Source organism: Leuciscus leuciscus (genome assembly GCF_965113295.1).
Source record: "Leuciscus leuciscus genome assembly, chromosome: 15".
NCBI classification, from domain to species: domain Eukaryota; kingdom Metazoa; phylum Chordata; class Actinopteri; order Cypriniformes; family Leuciscidae; genus Leuciscus; species Leuciscus leuciscus.
In genome coordinates, this window is record NC_138739.1 from 37930000 (window position 1) to 37950226 (window position 20227).

Here is a 20227-nt window from a genome sequence, read left to right on the forward strand (position 1 = left end):
CACTGTTCGACTTTTCATAATTTTGTGAGGATGGATTATAAACAAGGTTCAAGGTTGATGATAAACGCTTTTATCCGGTGCAAAACATTGGTAGTGTTTCCTAAGGCAATAATTATTATTACAATTACGCATACTTAGGGTTAATGATATGAGCAACAGTCTAGCTACACCCTAGCATCCATATAGCAATTGACTTAAAACACTGTAGGAACTGCACAGCAATACAGTTATTAAAATCACATTGAATCATAAAAATGCAATCCTTTTTGACTGCAAACACCTTTCTAAAACATGCATGTCCACTTTGGAAAAGCTTTCGGTGATCAATATATATTAGTGTTTATTATTTATTTATTTTTTTAGTAGTTATTAATTATTCAAATTAGATTAGAGTTGTCAAAAAGTTGTCAAAAAGTAGATATGTAAAATCTAATTTGCCCATTGTATTCACGCGCTCATCGGTTTTGTCTGTGATTGGTTACACAAGGGTGTTTACGATTATGCTCAACAGCGCTCACAGAGTCACAATTTAAAAGATTTCAGTACCGTTTGGTACCGAAGTCGGTACTTTTTGACAACTCTAATGGCGCTTTTCCACTACACAGTACCAGCTCGCCTCGGCTCGACTCGACTCGACTCGGCTCTGTTTGGTTTTCCACTGTGTAAAAGTTGTACCTGTACCTGCTTCCAGGTACTTTTTTTCGTACCACCTCCGGAAACCTCAGAGGTTCTGAGCGAGATGAGGCGATACTAAAATGTGACGTGAAAACACGGCAGACTGCTGATTGGTCAGAGAGAATCGTCACTATTCACTGCGTCATCATTGCACGCGCCAGATGGAGTATCCTGAATAAAAAACAGCAAAAACAAAAACATCCAAAAACAGCATACACTCGATTTCCTCCATTGTCCTGTGTGTGTGGGTAGCGGGTGTGTCTCGCGTAAAAGATTAAGTCACGGCAGTTTCCTGCGGCGTCGCTATGACGACCAGGTACTATTGTGAAGGTATCTGCAATGGAAAACGGAGCGAAAAGCGAGCCGAGTCGAGTCGAGCTGGTACTGGTAATGGAAAAGCGCCATAAATTAGATTTTACTTATATATTTTCATTTTAACTTTACTTGAAGTTTTAGTCATTTTGTTTTGTGTTTGTATCATGTTTAATTGCATTTTCTGTATTTCCATTTAGCTTAAATTTTTTTTTTTTTTTTTTTACAATTTTAGTTTACTTAAACTTTAACTTATATTCTTTCAGTTAGATGCCAAGGCAACATTTCTAATTTTAAGTTTTTCCATCTAATATTTATATTTTATCTAATATAAGTATCATCTAACATTTATATTTTATTCCAATAGTTATCTTTGTATTACATTGATTTGTTTCATTTGTATAGTAAATCAATTCTATAATAGATTTTAACATACAGTATATGTGTGTGAGTGTGTGTGTGTGTGTGTGTGTGTGTGTGTGTGTGCGTGCGTGCGTGCGTGCGTGCGTGCGTGCGTGCGTGCGTCTGTGCGTGTGTGTGTGTGTTATTTATTTCGTTATTTATTTTGTTTGCCCCCAAATACCAGACAATATTAACAGAACATGAGGGTTAAACTCAGGGAAATAAATAAATAATTAAAAAAGTGGTAGGTACACAGTATAAACCTTTTCAGCTTTGGCTCATGAATATTGAATAGGTGATGTAACTTTCGCCCAGTAAGCCTAACTGATTTGCTGAAAGGCAGTTAAGTGGGAGTTAGCTATAGGAGGATTACCGCTTATCGCTTGTACTTTCGTTCAGTTTACAGCTGATGCAACTGGTTGGCAGGATCTACTTGGTCTTGAAGTCACTGCTTCCCGTGACTAAGGTTTTTTTTTTTTTTTTTTTTTGTCATTGCAACATGGCCAAAATAAAAGAAACTGTCAAAATATATATTTTTAGATGCTTGCCGACACCCCTGGTTAAATCGTAGCTTGTTTTGTCTAGGCGGCATGTTTAGTCTTCTGTGTGGCACAAATAAAAAACATGACACTTTCAGAACATCAGGTTTTGTATACCAACACTCATCAGATCAAAGACAACCATCTGAATAGCTTCCAGCTTCTCGTCTGTTCACAAAGGCAACATCGTTTCACTTCAAAAAAGGGAAGGTAAACGAGAAGCATGGCGTTGTGAATTTTCTCGCGAGCACCTGTTCTTGCAAGGGGTGCCTGTGGTGAGACAAACTCCCTATTTGACTACAGCTTGTGGCAACACTACATTCAATTGTTTTCACAGGTCTTTTTCGAAGAGCACGCTGAAGCTGTAAGTGTGATGCTTTCCCTGATGAGTGCCTTTCAAATTGTTCCATCAGTGCTGTGAAATGCAGGGGCAATTGCTCGACCCGGCAAAGCACCGCTCGACACACTTATCAGCAAATGGCAAACAGCGCAAGCAGAGAGATGCTATCATAGCACTGTGGATACCTGGAAAATGCATTGCACTGTGTGACATGGTTTTGATTCGCAGAGTTGCATCACACGGATTAACTGGCGGGCGGAGTGAAGATGTAAATATGGAATTATCAAGGATAGCATTTTTCCGCGACGGAAAAACACTTTTTTAAACACAAGGGAAGGTGGAAATGGTTGAGAGTATTTTATTTATTTTTTTGCATATTTTTTATTTTTTATTACAGCATTTTTTTCAAACACATAACCTCTGCTTTAGGGTATCGATACAACTTAAAATATTTCACACAAAATGTACATTCTACGGAGCCTCTAAAGGGTCATGGTAGTGGAAAAAAGTATGAGATGGGAGGAGAAAGTCAATGCTTTCGCGTTCCCTCGCAAATGTTTTGCTCTTCCCCAATAACCTTTTAGTTCGCTCGCAAAAACGTTTTGATCTCTTTGCGAGCGAACGCAAAGTTTCTCCACGGAACGCAAAACTTTTTGCGAGGAAACGCAAAAGCATTGACAAAAAATTTTTCTTCCATCTCATAATTTTTTTCTTTATCATGTCCGTAACATTCTTTCAACATTTAGTCACGTTCTCTCTCTCTCTCTCTCTCTCTCTCTCTCTCTCTCGCTCTCTCTCTCTCTAATACAATAAAAGAGATATGTTGAATTTGCATACTCCTCTTTTTTATAAAAGGGCAAAAATACAAATGACACTTGTGTTATTTTAGTATAATTTATTTTGAAAAATAATTCAAAAATGGGTTATCGTTAACTAAAACTAAAACCATTGAAATTAAATTAAATTAAATATAAAACTTACTTTATTTCACCTAATTGGCAAAGCAACATTTCTCATTGTCATTTAGTAAGATGAAGTACTAAAAGAACTAAAACTAAACTAAAACGAACAAACTATAAAGACATTTTTTACGACTAAACCTTCAATTAAAGTGAAAATATAAAGCTAAAATCTATATCAACATATTAATGCAAATATAACACCATGAGTATATATTACCGAGATATATTTGCTTCAACTTCAACTTAAATGAAAATTAGAAATGTTGTCTTGGCAGATAAATGAAATAAAAAGTTTCTCATCTAACATATTTCAACAAAGTATTGCAATATTTTTAGTTAATAACAACACAGTAAAACAAGTTGTTGCCTTCATTTTTTAAGTACAATAAACTTGTATGTTTAAGTCATTTCAACTTAAGTTACATTAAACTGACTTAAAAATGAGCCGAACTTTGTATAACTTACAAAAAATTATAACTTGTATAACTTACAAAAAAAAAGTATGTATCTTATTTTGATTAGTTAAAGCAATGCAAAAACATATGTTATAACTTATTGATCATATTATTTCACAGCGTAGAAAAAGTGTTCAGAAGTCAAACGATAGCTTGGTGTGAAAAGAAAGCTATTCTCTAATAATCTCATACACATTTGAGTTAAAATAAATGCGAGACCAGGCTTGATGTCAATGCCGCTAAGAAACAGATTTTGAAATATTGGGGTGAGTAAAAGTTGACAGTTTTCATTTTTGGGTGAATTATTCCTTTACTGCAACAACATTAAACAACAGGAAGCTTTCTGTCATGGAGAGTCCAACACCTCAAGGCATTTTTCTCCATAGAGGATTCATCTCTCCATACATGCCTCTTGCATCCACAGTGCTCTCTTTATATCATTAGTTTATGTCCGCCACAAAATATAACACCGTAGGGCTTTCATATATTAATCTGGCACTGAGATCAACCCCATGGCAGGGCTGGATGGAAAAGCTTGCCAGCTGGGTCAGTCTGTGTCCAGGCCTCTGGCTGGGTTCACAATCCCCAGTGAACAAAACCAATCCAGACTCTGTTGTGCTCTGTTCTGTCTCCACGCGCACCAAGCGTCATCGCTATCAAACGTGACACAGTTTCGAAGACAGCGGGGAGATGATTTTCTATTATTAGAGCGATGTTCCTTCCATCCATTCAACCTGACATTACTCTGAACAGGAATACATAGCAAGTTTTGCTTGTGCAATCCAATAAGAATTCTTTCTTCAACTTTTGGCTCTTTTGGGCTTGTGGGATGAATTCACACTTTCCACGCTCTTATTAGTGTGCTTAGTTTGATCTAAACATGTCCAACTGTGTGTATACATGTGTACATTTGCCAAAATTTCCATGGAAGAAATCTAGTCATTTCAATAGAAAACTGTGCAATTGGGAATTTCGAATGAATGTGAAAGATTTCCCCATGCAGATTTGCCAACGGGTTAAGGTTTGTCACCTGGAATTTTAAGCAAAATTTGGTAACACTTTATTTTACAGTGTCCTTGTTATATATGTTACATGTAGTAATAACAGTAAAGTATGCATAATTACAAGCAACTAACCCTCAACCCTAATCCTACCCTAACCCTATAGTAAGTGCATGTTGTTAATTATTATTACCCATTACTTAAATATATAATTACACTGTAACAATGACACCTTAAAATAAAGGGTTACACTTTATTTTAAGGTGTCATTGTTATAGAGTAAGTGTATATTTAAGTACTGAGTAATATTAATTAACTACATGCACTTACTATAGGGTTAGGGTTTAGTTGAGGGTTAGTTGCATGTAATTATGCATAATTTACTGTTATTACTATGGTAAGTACATGTAACATGTATCAAGGACACTGTAAAATAAAGTGTTACCAAATAGAGTAATCCAAAATTTGCTACTGTAACCACACCTAAACTCCTCATAATTTCCAAAGTTTCCACTTTATTAGTAACATCCTGTGTTGGAAATGACACTTTAAACATTTCTGAAATAAATGCTAAGTATATATATATATATATATATATATATATATATATATATATGTATATATATATATATATATATATATATATATATATATATTTATTTATTTATTTTTATTTATTTTTTTTATTGCAAAAATTGCAGCTCACCTTGATAAAGTATTATGCAAATATTTAAAAACTTTGTTTGGGTCAATGTTGATTGTCGTGGAAATATCACCACAACTCGTATTTTGTCAAAAAATTTATCACACTATAAATATTGAAATAGTTTATCATTGTTTCATTTATGATTGTTTTGTTAATAGTTTATGATGTATTTTCATATTTAACATATAAAATCTGGGCCTGAGACAAGGGTAAAACTAGAAAGTCTCAAATAAAAGCTATTTGAAAAGTAGCAAAAATAAATGAGGAAGACATTATACAAAGTTTACACGGCACAATCCATGGAACTTGATTATACTAGCTTTCACAAGTTTGGGATCCATACGATTTTTATTTATGTATTTATTTATGTGTTTATATATTTAAGAAATATATATACACCTTTATTTAGAAAGGACACATTAATTTGAAAAGTGACAGTAAATACATTAATAAATTTGCAAAAGATTTCAATTTCAAATAAAAGTTATTTTTATTTAATCTATTCATCAAAGAATCCTGGGGGAAAAAAATTGCATCACAGTTTCCTCAAAAATATTAAGCAGCAAACCTGTCTTCAACATTGATGATAATCATAAATGTTTCTTGAGCATCGAGTCATCATATTAGAATGATTTCTGAAGGATCATGTGACACTGAAGTACTGGAGTAATGATGCTGAAAATTCAGCTTTGACCACAGGAATAAATTACATATATATTACACCATAAAAAAAATTCTGTATCTCTCTCTCTCTCTCTCTCTCTCTCTCTCTCTCTATATATATATATATATATATATATATATATTAAACAATAATATTGTGAAATATTGTGTGTGTGTGTGTGATATATATATACATATTATATATTATATATTATATATACATATTATATATTATATATTATATATATATATATATATATATATATTTTTTTTTTTAATAGATGGACCTTTTGTGCACATAAGAAACTTCTTTTAAAAAAAACATTCAAAGATCTTACCGACCTCAAACTTTTGAATGGAAGTGTTTAACATAAACAGGAGGGAAAAATCTTAATTGAAGTCTTAAAGTCTTATTGCAAATCAACACATAAGCTACCTGTAGATGCTCAAACACCTCTAAATGTTCAGCGCAGAGTCTCTAACTGTGCGTTCACACCGGACGCGAATAGCGCGTCAAATTCGCGTCTACCGCATCTAGTTTGAAAACAAACTAGACAAAAGTTTGAAGCGAAATTTACGCGCGTCAGAGGCGAAAGTTTCGAAACCCGTTGGCGGCCATCTTTTTTAGATGTTTATCGAGCATTAGCATTAATCGAGAGAGTCACCGCTCGTATTTGCTCTGGAGAGCAGAAACAGCTGCGTAGGGGACATCGTCGCTGTACTCGGGTCCACCAGACCCTCCGGAGGGTTTCAGGAGTTTCACAATTTGCTCCAGGAGCTAGGTTTGGTGGACCTAACGGTGAGGACGCTGACGAGGACAGCGTAGGCCGTATAAGGCCTCGGCCTCGAGTGGTCTATGCCTGTCGAGCCCGCGCTCTACAGCCCGGCGCGAGGTTCACCCTCGCCCGCACCCACCTAATCTGTCATTTATTTTTGTTTTGATAATAAATGGAGCCAGCCTCCAAAAGTGAAACCTGTCCTGTGATTTTTGAAAAAGTTTTTATACACTAAATTGTGTTTGTTGTCTTTACATTAGAATAATAATGTTTCATATAATCTAGAATATGGAATAAATAGCATTCAATACAAAATGAGTATCTCTAATATATTGAAATCGAGTTTTTATGTGAAAGATTTGCTTTGCACACCAAGCATTTTAGTCATATTACAAAATAATTTATCGAGGCCAAACATAAAATAACATTATAAACTGTCACTTCACCACGTGACAGCAGCAAGCAGGCTCCTGATTGGTTAACGCGGCGCGAATTGACGCAGAAGTTCAGATTTTTCAACTCGGGCGGCAGACGCAAATTCGCATCAAACACGAGAATGCACAAAAAGCACTACATGAAACATTCGCGCTTAACGCGCCAGACGCTCAATTCGCGCCATTCGCGCAAACTTGATGCGCGAATGAGGCGTATTCGTGTCTACCGCGCCGCGCTCTACGCCTCATTCGCGCCGCAGGAATTTTTTACGCGCGTAACGCGTCTTTGCATTGACTTAACATTGAAATCACTCGCGCCTGACGCGCTATTCGCGTCCGGTGTGAATGCACCATTAGTGTCAAGACATTTTGACACCTAAAGAATAAGAGTTAGCACCCCATCACCAGAATCCACATGAAGCCAGTATACTGGTCTATGTCACACAACAATGAGAGATGTTGGTGTTCCCTGGATATTATTAGCATTATCGTCCCCCCCAAAAATCAATCAATCAAGCTGAAATCTTACCAGGAACAGAGGCTCTTTTTGGCAGGATGGTGACAGCGCCAACGGCGGCATCCTCGAGGCCTTGAATAGGGCTGTTCTTGGCTCCCCAACTATCCGACCCAATCCACAGGAAATGGCCCACTTGATCCGCTCTTTTACTGGCGTTAAGGATCCCCCTGCGAACATTCCCACACATGGAACCATTACCCTGACATTGAGGCCCTCTGTGACTCTTCAAGAGAGCAGGAGAGCAATTGCAATGGCATCCAGATTGAATCGTTATCGAGAATGAAATACAAAATAGCAATTTTGAATCGGTCCGCTGATTGATGACATGTTGATGTCATTAATCAATACCCTTAGTGCCTGAGCTTATCCAGCAAACAAGATATAAACCCCTGAAGTGCACCCTTGAGTTTTATCTAAGTAATAGCTTTCAGGCCAGCAGAGTATTGACTTCTTGTCATCAACAACTTTTACATTGTTATTTTTGGAGGTCAAAAGGGAGCGATTAATTGTTTGAAAATGTAATTTATTGTAGCTCTATCTTGCAATTTCCACTTCCTCTTCCTCGGCTGGCAACGCTGTCAACAGCTTACCGAATATCTTCGTCGTAAGCAAAAATAATGACCGCCCGGGCATGACGTGTCTCCAGCAGCTGTCGGATAATCTTGTCAAAATCAGCCTGCTTGTGGTCATGAGGGATCTTCAGGGACTGAGCGATGCAGATTCCACCTAGATAAAGAAAAGAAACAGGCACATGAGTGAAGCCAGTGATGCATTAAAAATGGATGAACGTTAAATGGTTTCCATTCGGTTATTTTTTGGTGCCAAATAACAACATTCCATGAATGTTCTCTGTTGGTTCCTATTTGGAACCAAAATTAAGCTTCCTAGAATGTTGAAGGCTTTATTGTGACAAGCTAAGGAGAATATAGATTGTTTCCTATACAGAACGTTTCACTGTAAAAAAAAGAAAAAAAAGTCACTGCCTTAAAATTTTAGGTACAATCAACTTGGATTTTTAAGTCATTTCAACTTAAATTACATTAAACTGACTTTAACAAATTAGTTCAATCTTGTATAACATACAAAAAATAAATTGATTAACTTATTTTGATGAGTTAGAGCTATGTAAAAATATATGTTGCCATAACTTTTTTACAGTGTATGGTTATTTTTAGGTTTTGATTTGATATCCATAAACTAACCTTCCAAAAGTGTTGAAGGGAGGTTTTTGTGTAAACCTAAAGAGAGCCGACACAGAACGTTCATCGGGGTTGTAGGTTTTATTTTTCTAACCATTATCTAACCTTCCCAGAACAATGTATACAGAAAAAAATATATATAAAATTTTGTGCTGAGCAACGATTAATCGCGATGAATCGCATCTAAAATAAAAGTTTGTTTACATATTATATGTGTGTGTGTGTGTGTGTATAATTATTCAGCATACAGTATCTAAAAAATACACACATGCATGTATATATTTAAGAAAAATGTGTTATTTAATTATTATTATTTTTTATTTATAATATAAATTATGTATAAATATCTATACAGTATATACAGTACATGCAAATAGTTTTTAAATATATGCACGCGTGTGTGTGTGTGTGTGTGTGTGTGTGTGTGTGTGTGTGTGTGTGTGTGTGTGTGTGTATGTATATATATATATAGATATATATAGATATAGATATAGATATATATATAGGGAGCATATATGTATATATATACACATACAAAATAATTATACACATATATTGTGCAAACACAAACATTTATTTTGGATGCGATTAATCGCGATGAATCATTGCCCAGCACAAATAAAATTGCATCCATATCTATTTAAGACCCCTGAAATAGAAGACTTTCTTATCTGGGAATTTGCAATGAACGTCACAGGGGAAAGATCTTGAACAGCACTGCTATGGAAAAGTATTAGGATATGTCAAAATCCATCAACAGTTCTGCAGGTTTTGAATCAGATAGAAATGGAATATGTCACTCTCTTATATCAACCCATTTCCAAGATATTTTCCCATTTAATATATGAATATTCTACAGGATCACTCAACAAAATTCAAAGCTTCTTGGCAGAGATGTAAGTGAAAGTGAAATACAGCTTCCTCTTTTTTTATGCAGGTTGATGACGAGTCCAAATCTCCCTGGTGATTTATTAGATGGCCGACATCAATATCTGGGTCCGTTCCCATTGCCCCGGAGTGGCACTTTTATGAGCTTGGCATCAGAACATTGGAAATGCGATAAAAAGGGACAGACAAACGATGTAAACCCATCGTAGTCGCTTCAAAACACTGGCTTTTCTGGAAAGAGAGGCACCAAACTTGGCATCACTCCACGTTTGTCTCGATCAAATCCCACAGCAGCGCTCTTCTGTTCCCGTTCATTGCAGTGTACTTAGCCTTGGGAATATTTCCCATTATCTGGAATATTCATTGGGGAACCTCATACTGTTCTGCCATTCTAAGATAGATGAATGCCATGGAGCAGAATGAATGCCAGGATAGCGGATGTTTATTGTGATTTAAATGTATTTCATGAATGCAAGAACACTTTCACAAATGCTAATGCGGTCTAGACGGGTCATCCAAAATATAGTTACCTTTCACGTCGGTCACTCCAACGTTCGTCGGAGGGATCCGACAGAAATGGGATCTTCACAGAGAGACCAATCTACTTCGAGAGAAACTAAATGAGCCAATGCACATTGGCATGCGATAATTGCGCCATCTGCTTCTATCACGCAGTGTGGGTATATAATGAGCAGAAGGTGCAACGCATCTTTGCATTTCGCTTCAATCACTGTCTCACATGCTTGGGCTTAAGCATGCTGAAACTGCGTTCGTGGGTGGTTCATGTTCTCTCAGGAGAATATGGCCACGTCGGTGCGTTGTTCGTCTTGCCTTTCTTGTAAGGGCATGAGCGTTCAGCGCACCGTGTGCCATCGAGTTTGACGGCCACATTCACGGTCTCGCATGCCTGGCAGCTTACTAAGATGGGATTGCATATCATTGTCATGGGGGACCTATAGCGTTTCATTCGGGGCTCCAGCTGAGGACAGATATTGACCGCTGCATCGGAGAGAGGGCTGTTATACTTTGGAAATGATGATACTAATCTTCCCATTAGAGTGGTGTGTGCTCATGCTGAGTTAGAATCAGACTTGACAGCTATGCTTTCCCGGACTGCTCTGGGGGCGCAGCGCAACGCGCAAATCGCCTTGCCCGCCTCCGTGCTGTTTTCCCGGATGTACGTGAAGAACTTTGGCAGTATGGAAATATGTTGGCGCCAATATGGCAAGCCAATCATGCCTAAATCTGCAGAAAAAGTATTTTCTCTCTCACTACCCTCGGTGGTGGGGTGGCAGTGCTACGCGCAGGCCGCCTCTACCCTGCATGTGATGGCCACCCTGAAACTATGGAAGGCCAAAACACTCATAATGCAGAAGGGTAGTTCTGAGCCAGGGTTGAGCTGCGCATGTTGACTGAGATTAAGTCAAAGCGTTGGCCCTCGGCCAGGGATGTCCACCCTGGTGGTCCAGAAGTGCCCCCCTGGCTAAACCTTGCAGAGGTGCGAGATATCACCAAGTGTGCCTTCTCGATGCTCTCATCTCACAAGGTGGCCTTTTCGGCGACACTGTTGAGGACTGGGCCCAGCAGTTATCCGCAGTTCAGAAGCAGGCTGAGGCAAACAAGAGCTTGCCCCTTTGTTCCCCTTAGTCTTGAAGTGTTTTCCCCTCAGTTTGCTCGTCGCCAAGGGCGTCGTTCCCCTGCAAAAAAAAAAAAAAAAAAAAAAAAGGGGACTCTGCCACAGCCAGCTCTACTGTGACGTTGAGCCTCGCAGGGAAACGACTCCGTTCGTTTCAGCTGCCGAGCAGTCAGCGAAAAATCACCTCTGAGCCCGGCCCGGGATGAAGCTGCTCTTTTCCCGGAGGAGGGCCGGGTGCAGAACTTAATTTTTTTCAGCCTCTGGCGGCTCAGCCAGCGGTACCCACACCTTCAATAAAGAGCAGTTTCTGAAATCTCTGGGTGCCACGAGGGTGGGGACGACAGTGTGCGCCGCCATGCCTCGGCGCTCTCGTCCCCTCTCCCCAAGAGGACCAGAATGGCAGCTTGCGACGCTATGCCTCGCAGCTCTCGTTCCCCTCTGGCAACAGGGTGAGAATGACAATGCACGACGCTATTCCTCGGCACTCTTGTTCCCCTCTTCACAAGAAGGCGAGGTCGACAGTGTGCGCCGTTACGAAACCTTGCCACTCTCATCCCCTTCTGCAATCGCCAGCGGACAGCAGCATGTGGTTTGAGAACACAGTCAAGCCTTCCCATGCATTCTCTGTCCACCCGTGGAGCCAGGTGAGTGTTGCACCACACACCCAGACCCCACTCCGAGCCGCCTCAGTGCCTCAGTGCCACAATCTCCCATTCAAAATGCTCTCGCAGAAACGCATTTTCGAATGCATCCGTACCCAAGACTGGGTTGCAGTGATCAACCTGAAGGACGCGTACTTTCACGTCTCGATTCTTCCTCGACAAAGGCCCTTCCTGCACTTTGCTTTTGAGGGTTGTCGTATCAGTACAAAGTCCTTCCCTTCGGGCACCTCAGCCTGTTGGGACGTCGGGTCAACTGGAACAAGAGCAAACTCTCCCTCTCGCAGATGATCTCTTATCTCGGTATGGAGATGGACTCGTCAACCAGACAGCGCGCCTCACCTAGGAGCAGTCGGTGTTGAACTGCTTGAATTCATTCAGACACAGGACAAAAAAGGACGCTGAGGTAAAATATTATTTCCTTATTATAAAATATGATTTCTTTATCTTTGTTTTGCAAAGCAATTTGTGTGAAACATGAAAAAAAATAATGACACTGACAGATTCAGTGACTGATTCGTTAATTTGATTCAAACAAACTAACTCAGGATTCTTTTTGACCATTTTACACGTTCAACAAATCAATACAACTAACAAATTCAAAGCAGAAAACAAGTCAGATAAGAAATGCATAGAGATTTGTTATCTTACACTGAAGTCAGATGATTTTACACACTGACATGACCGAAACGGACTTGCTACGAGTGTTACATAGAAAGCATAATGGTATGATGGATATGTCATTTCCTGCTGTACTGTACTACATCAGATTAACCCGCTACACCTGGAAAGGAAGTGCAAAATCTGAACCTTTCCGGCCTTTCGAGTTGAGTTTATGCGATTGATCTGTCAACTAATGTTAACTGACCAATTAGGATCTTCGGAAGCATGTCACCAAGTGGCAAGACTTGCAGTAAATTGACACGGACAGGCCCTGCAGACACCAATTATAATTAAATCCCTCTTAACCATGGGTTTCAATCCCAACACGTCTTGGAAAATGCACAATGCATGCTGACAATGTATGCAGTATGAATCACCAAAGCGGATACAGCCTGTGTTTTCCCTATACAGCAAGCCGTGAAATCCTTGAAATGTAATCCAGCCATTGTTCATGGGTCTCTCTCTTTGTCTATTCACCAACACTGGCGTTCTTCTGAGTCGAGATATTTTTAAGTGTGTTGGTATGTCATCATTGTTAAACCTGTGCACATCCCCGTCACTAATTTCAGCCCTATAACATATCCCTTTGGGCAGTTTTAAAAATGAAATTCCAGTTACTCCAATGCAAACTTTAATTAACCTTGAAATGAAACACCTTTACGTCTTATCCACCCTGACACATTTACATTTGTATGTATCTAAAGCGATTTACTGTCCAGTACATTCAAGCTGTACATTTTATCAGTGTTTGCAAGCCTGTGAACCTGGGAATGCATATGTGCTGTTCTGTGATGAAGTTGATGGAAAATACTGCAGAATTCTGTGCAATGGATTTAAACTCGGTGAAATGTGCTTAACAGTAGTAAAATAGCTGAAATATACACACCTGTGAGAGACTATCAATTAAATTCTCTATAAAAATATAAAATTATATTTTATTATTATCATTCTTATGATTATTATTGATAGCAATAATAATAACAACAATAATAATAATAATAATTATTATTATTATTATTAGCAGTAGTAGTAATAAATATGTATTAGTTTAATTTGTTTAATAACTATTAAATAAAAATTCTTCTTCTTCTTCTTCTTCTTCTTCTTTACATTTACATTTACATTTAGTCATTTAGCAGACGCCTTTATCCAAGGCGACTTACAAATTAGGACTAAATTCAGCGAGTCATCATAAAGAGGCAAGAGCAACAACAACGCAGGAAGTGCTCAAAATACGAAGTTCAGGTATTATTCAGAGTAGCATAAGCCTGATAAGTGGTGTTTCGAAGGGAAAGGAATTAATTTTTTTTTTTTTTTTTTTTCTATAAGGTTAAGTGCTCACGGAAGAGATTGGTTTTCAGCTGTTTTTTGAATGTTGTCAGGGATTCTGCATTCCGGATGAGGGTGGGGAGAGCGTTCCACCAGCATGGAACTGTAAATGAGAATGTTCTGGAAAGTGATTTTGTGGCTTTCTGTGATGGAACCACGAGACGTCGCTCGTTGACCGATCGTAGGTGTCTGGTAGGTATGTAGACTCGTAGGAGTGAGTGAAAGTAGGAGGGAGCTGAGCCTGTGATAGTTCTGTAAGCAAGCGTCAGTGCCTTGAACTTGATGCGAGCAGCGAGAGGTAGCCAGTGCAGAGAGATGAACAGAGGAGTGACGTGGGCCCTCTTGGGCTCTTGGGCTCGTTCTTCTTCTTCTTCTTCTTCTTCTTCTTCTTCTTCTTCTTCTTCTTCTTATTAAAAACTCTAAATTGCCTCATGTGTTTTACAGCTTTTATTATGATTATAATGATTATGATCATTAAAAATAATAATAATAAAATAATGTAATAATTATTTGTAATTATTATTAAATAATAATGATAATAAAAGCTGTAAGCCAATAAAAGTTGTAGTTGTTGTTGTTGTTGTTGTTGTTGTTATAACTATGAAATGTCATTGTGTATTGAATATTGTTACCTTATATACTGCCGTTGTATTATAAAGCAATAAGCACAGTGATTTTGTTATGATTAAGGGGACGTTTACACGACACCATTAAAAAAAAAAAAAAAGTATAACTTTTAATGCGTTTTGGCCATTAATTTACACAAAAACTGAAAACACAAGCTTTTAAAAACAAGTATCAAAGTTCAAGTTTTTGAAAACGATAGCGTTATCGTCTACGTGTGAACTACAAAACATGACTTTGTGAAAACAGTGACATCATGCGTATGTGTATTACGTGTTTGGTCTATAGACGCGTAGTGTTTCTTTACAAAGTGACACTGCCACCTACTGGCCTGGCATGAATAATACAGTGATTTTTTGTCATTTTACGCGAACGGGATTTGTTTTGACAATGCCGTCGTTTGAACATGAAAAACATAGTTGCCATGTAAACGTGCCCTGAAAGGTTAAGCTTTTCTAATCATGACCAAGAACCTGCCTTAGCAAAATCACAGTCAAATATTTTGTCAGTTAATTAAAAAAAATGTCACATCTATAATGGTTATTCATTTAATATTACTGAATAAACCAATTTAGCTACAGTGGGTTAGAAATACAATATTAATTTTAAGGGTCAGCTCAGGTAAGATTCTGCATGTTGAGTTTTTACGCTGCATGTTCTTAGCTGGAAGCTTGCCTCAAATTTAAGTGGCGCTGACAGTACAAGCTCAAAGGAGATAAAAGTGAACAGACCCCATAAAGTAAAACCAGGTTTAGAAGGAGGACTCTGACATTTCTCCAGGCCAATACTGTTATTCACATCCATAAAGCCGGATGTCACTCCTAAGTTCCGGAGACGATGTCTAACAGACTGTAGTGGCTTGACCTGGATCTAATTCCTAATCGTGTTCCGTCAGAAATGACCACCGTAATCCAGGGCAAACCTCAAGGTGCAAGGATTTTCTCAAAGGAGACCTTTTTCGATCCAAGTTCCCTTGAAGTACTGATGAGATTTTTTTACATATAACAAATAGACATAACAAGCGTACAATTCATTTACCAACTACAATACATAACTTATTTTATAAAAAAAATAAAAAAATAAAATATTGTTTCATAAATCATTGTAATCACTTATAAATCCACTCTGAGAAATATTCACTGGAGTAAAAAGTGTGACAGTTGCCCCACTCTCTCCTATTTAAAAATGAAAATAAGTGTAATTCTGAATTATTTATCTAATGTATATTTACCGACATGGGACAAAGACTCTTGTGGCTTGCGCCTTGTTTATATCAGGAAAAATGGAGTGACCTACAAATGTTTGACTTTTGACTTTCCAGTTTTTCTTTCTGGGCATAAAAGTGAGACAAATGTGTTTATATCAACATATTTTCTTCGTTACAAACCAACACTAAACCCTAAACCGTGCCTGTCGTCGCTTGAAGAGGGTGAACAGAACACCATTTTGATGAACAGCCTCTGGTAATTGGCTCTTCGGAGATTGTTGACGCCTCATCTTTTCATCACGGTGCTTCAACAGCCATCAGAGACACTCAGCGAAGTAGCCTAAATGTTTGAGATTCAAGACACTTCCCATCATTAGGGGGTAATTTGTGCTACATGAATGTGGAGAGGTCTGTTTAAACGAAACACGAAAATGAGGATTTCATTCAACATGCAATCAGACGCTCGGAAGAAGGTGGATTTAAGTTGGAGATCGCAACGGAGATGATGTGCACTGCAAAAACTGATTTTCTTACTCAGAATTTGTTTCTAGTACAAATATCTAAACATTCTTAAATCAAGATACATTTACTTGATAAGCAAAATGAATACAATTTTGAGGCAAACAAGATATCTCCCAATAGGGTAAGAAAACGCATCAACACTTAATTTTGATATTAAAGGAATAGTTTACCCAAAAATTTTAATTATCTCATAATTTACTCACCCTCAAGACATGCTACAGTAGGTGTAGATCACTTTCTTCTTTCAGCCAAACACAATCAGAGTTATATTAAATAATATTCAGATTTTGAAGCCCAAAAAGCGCATCCATCCATCATAAAAGTAATCAATACGACTCCAGTGATGGGTTAAATATCCAAATTTATAAGAAAGATAAGAAAAATATCCATATTTATAACTTTATTTTGGGCTTCAAAATTGCAGGCTCTACTCACTCCCATTGTAAATCTTAGAAGAGCCAGGATATTTTTTTTTATATAAATCCGATTGTGTTTGGCTGAAAGAAGGAAGTCATACACACCTAGGATGGCTTGAGGGTGAGTAAATTATGGGATAATTTTAATTTTGGGTGAAAACTATTCCATTAAAATAAAAAGTGAATCTTTTCTCAAGTGAACGTATCTTGATTTGAAAAACAAGACAAAACTGAGTAAGAAAATAGTTTGCCAAATGTGAAGAATTGAGAGAAAAAGTATTGTACACAAACAATGTCTAAACAATGAAAGTCAATAGAGTCCAATGTTGTTTTTGGTCTCTATTGACCTTCACTGCATGGGCAAAAACAATCATCAAACTGTATTTTATGTTTTGCAGAAGAAAAACGTTTTTACAAAGTACATTTGAGGAACAACATGAGGGTAACATGTTATGAGATTTTTAATTTTGTGGGTGAACGATCCCCTTAAGCTTCTTGCATTGGATCAATGAGCAAGTGTTTGTGTAATGAATCTGTGAGGAACATACTCCAACATATAAGCGCTATATAGTAGTAGATGGACTACTGACAGAGCTAATAAGCATATCTGTGTGATGGTAGCGAATTGAGGAGATTAAGCCCCAAAAATTAGAGTTAATCTGCTTGGTGAATGAGGCTGGCGAGAGAACCGACTAGATTTCACTTACACACATTGATCTCGCTCTAATCCCTCAAAAAAGCCCATTTCCCACTGATTGTATCACTGCGGCCCAGTCCACACTGACATTTCTGTTATTCCAGTTTGTCCATGGTTGTGTTATGGTGTGCCTTGATCCGATTAATCTGGATGGATGGATGGATGGATGGATGGATGGATGGATGGATGGATGGATGGATGGATGGATGGATGGATGGATGGATGGATGGATGGATGGATGGATGGATGGATGGATGGATGGATGGATGGATGGATGGATGGATGGATGGATGGATGGATGGATGGATGGATGGATGGATGGATGGATGGATGGATGGATGGATGGATGGATGGATGGATGGATGGATGGATGGATGGATGGATGGATGGATGGATGGATGGATGGATGGATGGATGGATGGATGGATGGATGGATGGATGGATGGATGGATGGATGGATGGATGGATGGATGGATGGATGGATGGATGGATGGATGGATGGATGGATGGATGGATGGATGGATGGATGGATGGATGGATGGATGGATGGATGGATGGATGGATGGATGGATGGATGGATGGATGGATGGATGGATGGATGGATGGATGGATGGATAGATAGTCGAACCAAAAATTATCCAGACACCATATATTTTTTTTTATATTTTATTACTGGGTGCAGGACACTGCAGTTCATTTATGTAAATTAGGATTACAAGGTGTCTGAAAATGTTTTGGTTTGACTGTATATATAACCTACTTTAAAAAAGGCTTGACATTAATTGAACTACTTTAAATGATGAGAAGGCACTGCTAAAAAGTTCTCTCAATCTAATTCTAAAAAAGTTGTTCTCTAGTGAATGGTCAATGCTCCATCAATACAAATTTTCAATGGCAGCTGTTTGCAAGAGGTTACACTTAAAAGAGTGTGTGGGTTTTGGCTGCTCCTCAGTTTTGAGGATATTAGACACCAGCCTCATAAAGAACTCTAGTTATTGCCCATCTTGGCACTTCAAGGATGAACGGCAAAAATCTATCAGTATCATGAATGACAAAATATTGATCTAGGCAATCATTTTTAGGTTAATTCATGTCTATTCCCTGGCCAGAGCAATGGCCTGAAATATGGCTTCACTCCAGGACCGCTAAATCTAAAAATTACACATGGAGTGTCAGAACTTACAAGGTCAACCTTGAGATCCGGGCTAAACTCTGGCAAGCTTGAGTGATCCGGCTGCAGAAGCTAAATCGCAACTTCAAGGTTGTAATTAAAATTACAGGGCAATTCTACGTGCCACTCAGCAAGCCTCTCTATCATACGGCCTTACAAAAAACTCAATATCCGCGGTGTGAGCCGGCGCGAATCCAATAAGATGCCCCTACAGTTACTCATTTATGTATATTGGTAAGATGGCGTAACCAATCAAGATATCACATCGTCTTAAATGGCCTTGCGTTTGCGTGTTATGTTGATTTGTGGCTTCGAGGGAAAGTTGTTTGCAAGGGCCAGCAATTAATCTCTATTGAATAAGTAACAAAGGCGAAACATTGCGAGGCTGCGGGCAGAGAGACTAAGATCTTTCATCATCCTCTTGTCTCCCATCTTAAGACGGTGAAGCTCCGGTATCTTCATCACTACAGGCACAAATTATCCACTTCAATTCTGCTCTCAAAACTTTGTGATGCACAGAGCCCAGCATCTCTTCAACTTTCTTCAATAATCCACAGTCTAGACTTTCCATTCACCATGCTGACCCAGAAAACAGTCGAGCAAACTGTGCCTCAACAAAGGCAATTTGTTACGACGTAGTCTGTAGGCTTTGCGCACTACTTATATTTACACACTGTAACAATGTCAGACAAGATCATCAGGGCAATCTATCTTCGTTGAGGCAACTCGCATCAAGGTGCATGGGGTTGTTTTCTACAAATGCAGAATAGTGGTAGTGTATGAACGAAAAGGAAAGACTATATTTCAGCACAGTAAAAATATTAGTGATTCATCGTCGGCCAATATTGGATTTGTCATTGTGGATGCTCACTTCCCTTCTTTTACATTGACATAACCTTTGCTGTCTTTACCATTCATTTAAAGTGGAACTTCGTCGATTTTCAACCCGCTTTGTATAAATGAACAATGTTTCAACATTGTTACCTAGACCAAAAAATTCAGGTTTATTTGTCAGCAAAAGTACTTCAGGGCAAAGGACAGTCACATCGGCAGAGGGTTATTAACAAAACAGTTAATGTAAGGCAGGGTTTCTCAAACTCGGTCCTGGAGGGCCACTGTCCTGCACAGTTTAGCTCCAACCCTGATCAAACACACCTAGCTGTGAGTTTCTAGTGATCCTGAAGACATTGATTAGCTTGCTCAGGGTGTGTTTGATCAGGGTTGGAGCTAAACTGTGCAGGACAGTGGCCCTCCAGGACCGAGTTTGAGAAACCCTGATGTAAGGATAGGTTTATCACTGAAACTTGTATCATATGTTGTCTACTCTTTAAACAGCATTTTGGTAAAAACGGAATACTTTCTTTCCTGAACGCGACGGCGTTTTGCTTAGAGCTACACATTGGGCCCTATCTTGCACCCAGCGCAATTGACTTT

General features: G+C 38.4%; 1 protein-coding gene across 3 annotated transcripts in view; it reads right to left on the minus strand.

Annotated features, from left to right (window-relative positions):
• Positions 1-20227, minus strand: part of grm7 (glutamate metabotropic receptor 7) — a 221421-nt gene that overhangs the window by 109166 nt on the left and 92028 nt on the right. For all 3 annotated transcript variants that reach the window (XM_082137816.1, XM_082137815.1, XM_082137817.1), the window contains exons 3-4: positions 8373-8508; positions 7795-7949 (exon numbers count right to left, since the gene is read on the minus strand). In XM_082137816.1, coding sequence (XP_081993942.1) covers positions 7795-7949; positions 8373-8508 — 291 coding nt within the window. The remainder of the gene's footprint in view (positions 1-7794; positions 7950-8372; positions 8509-20227) is intronic.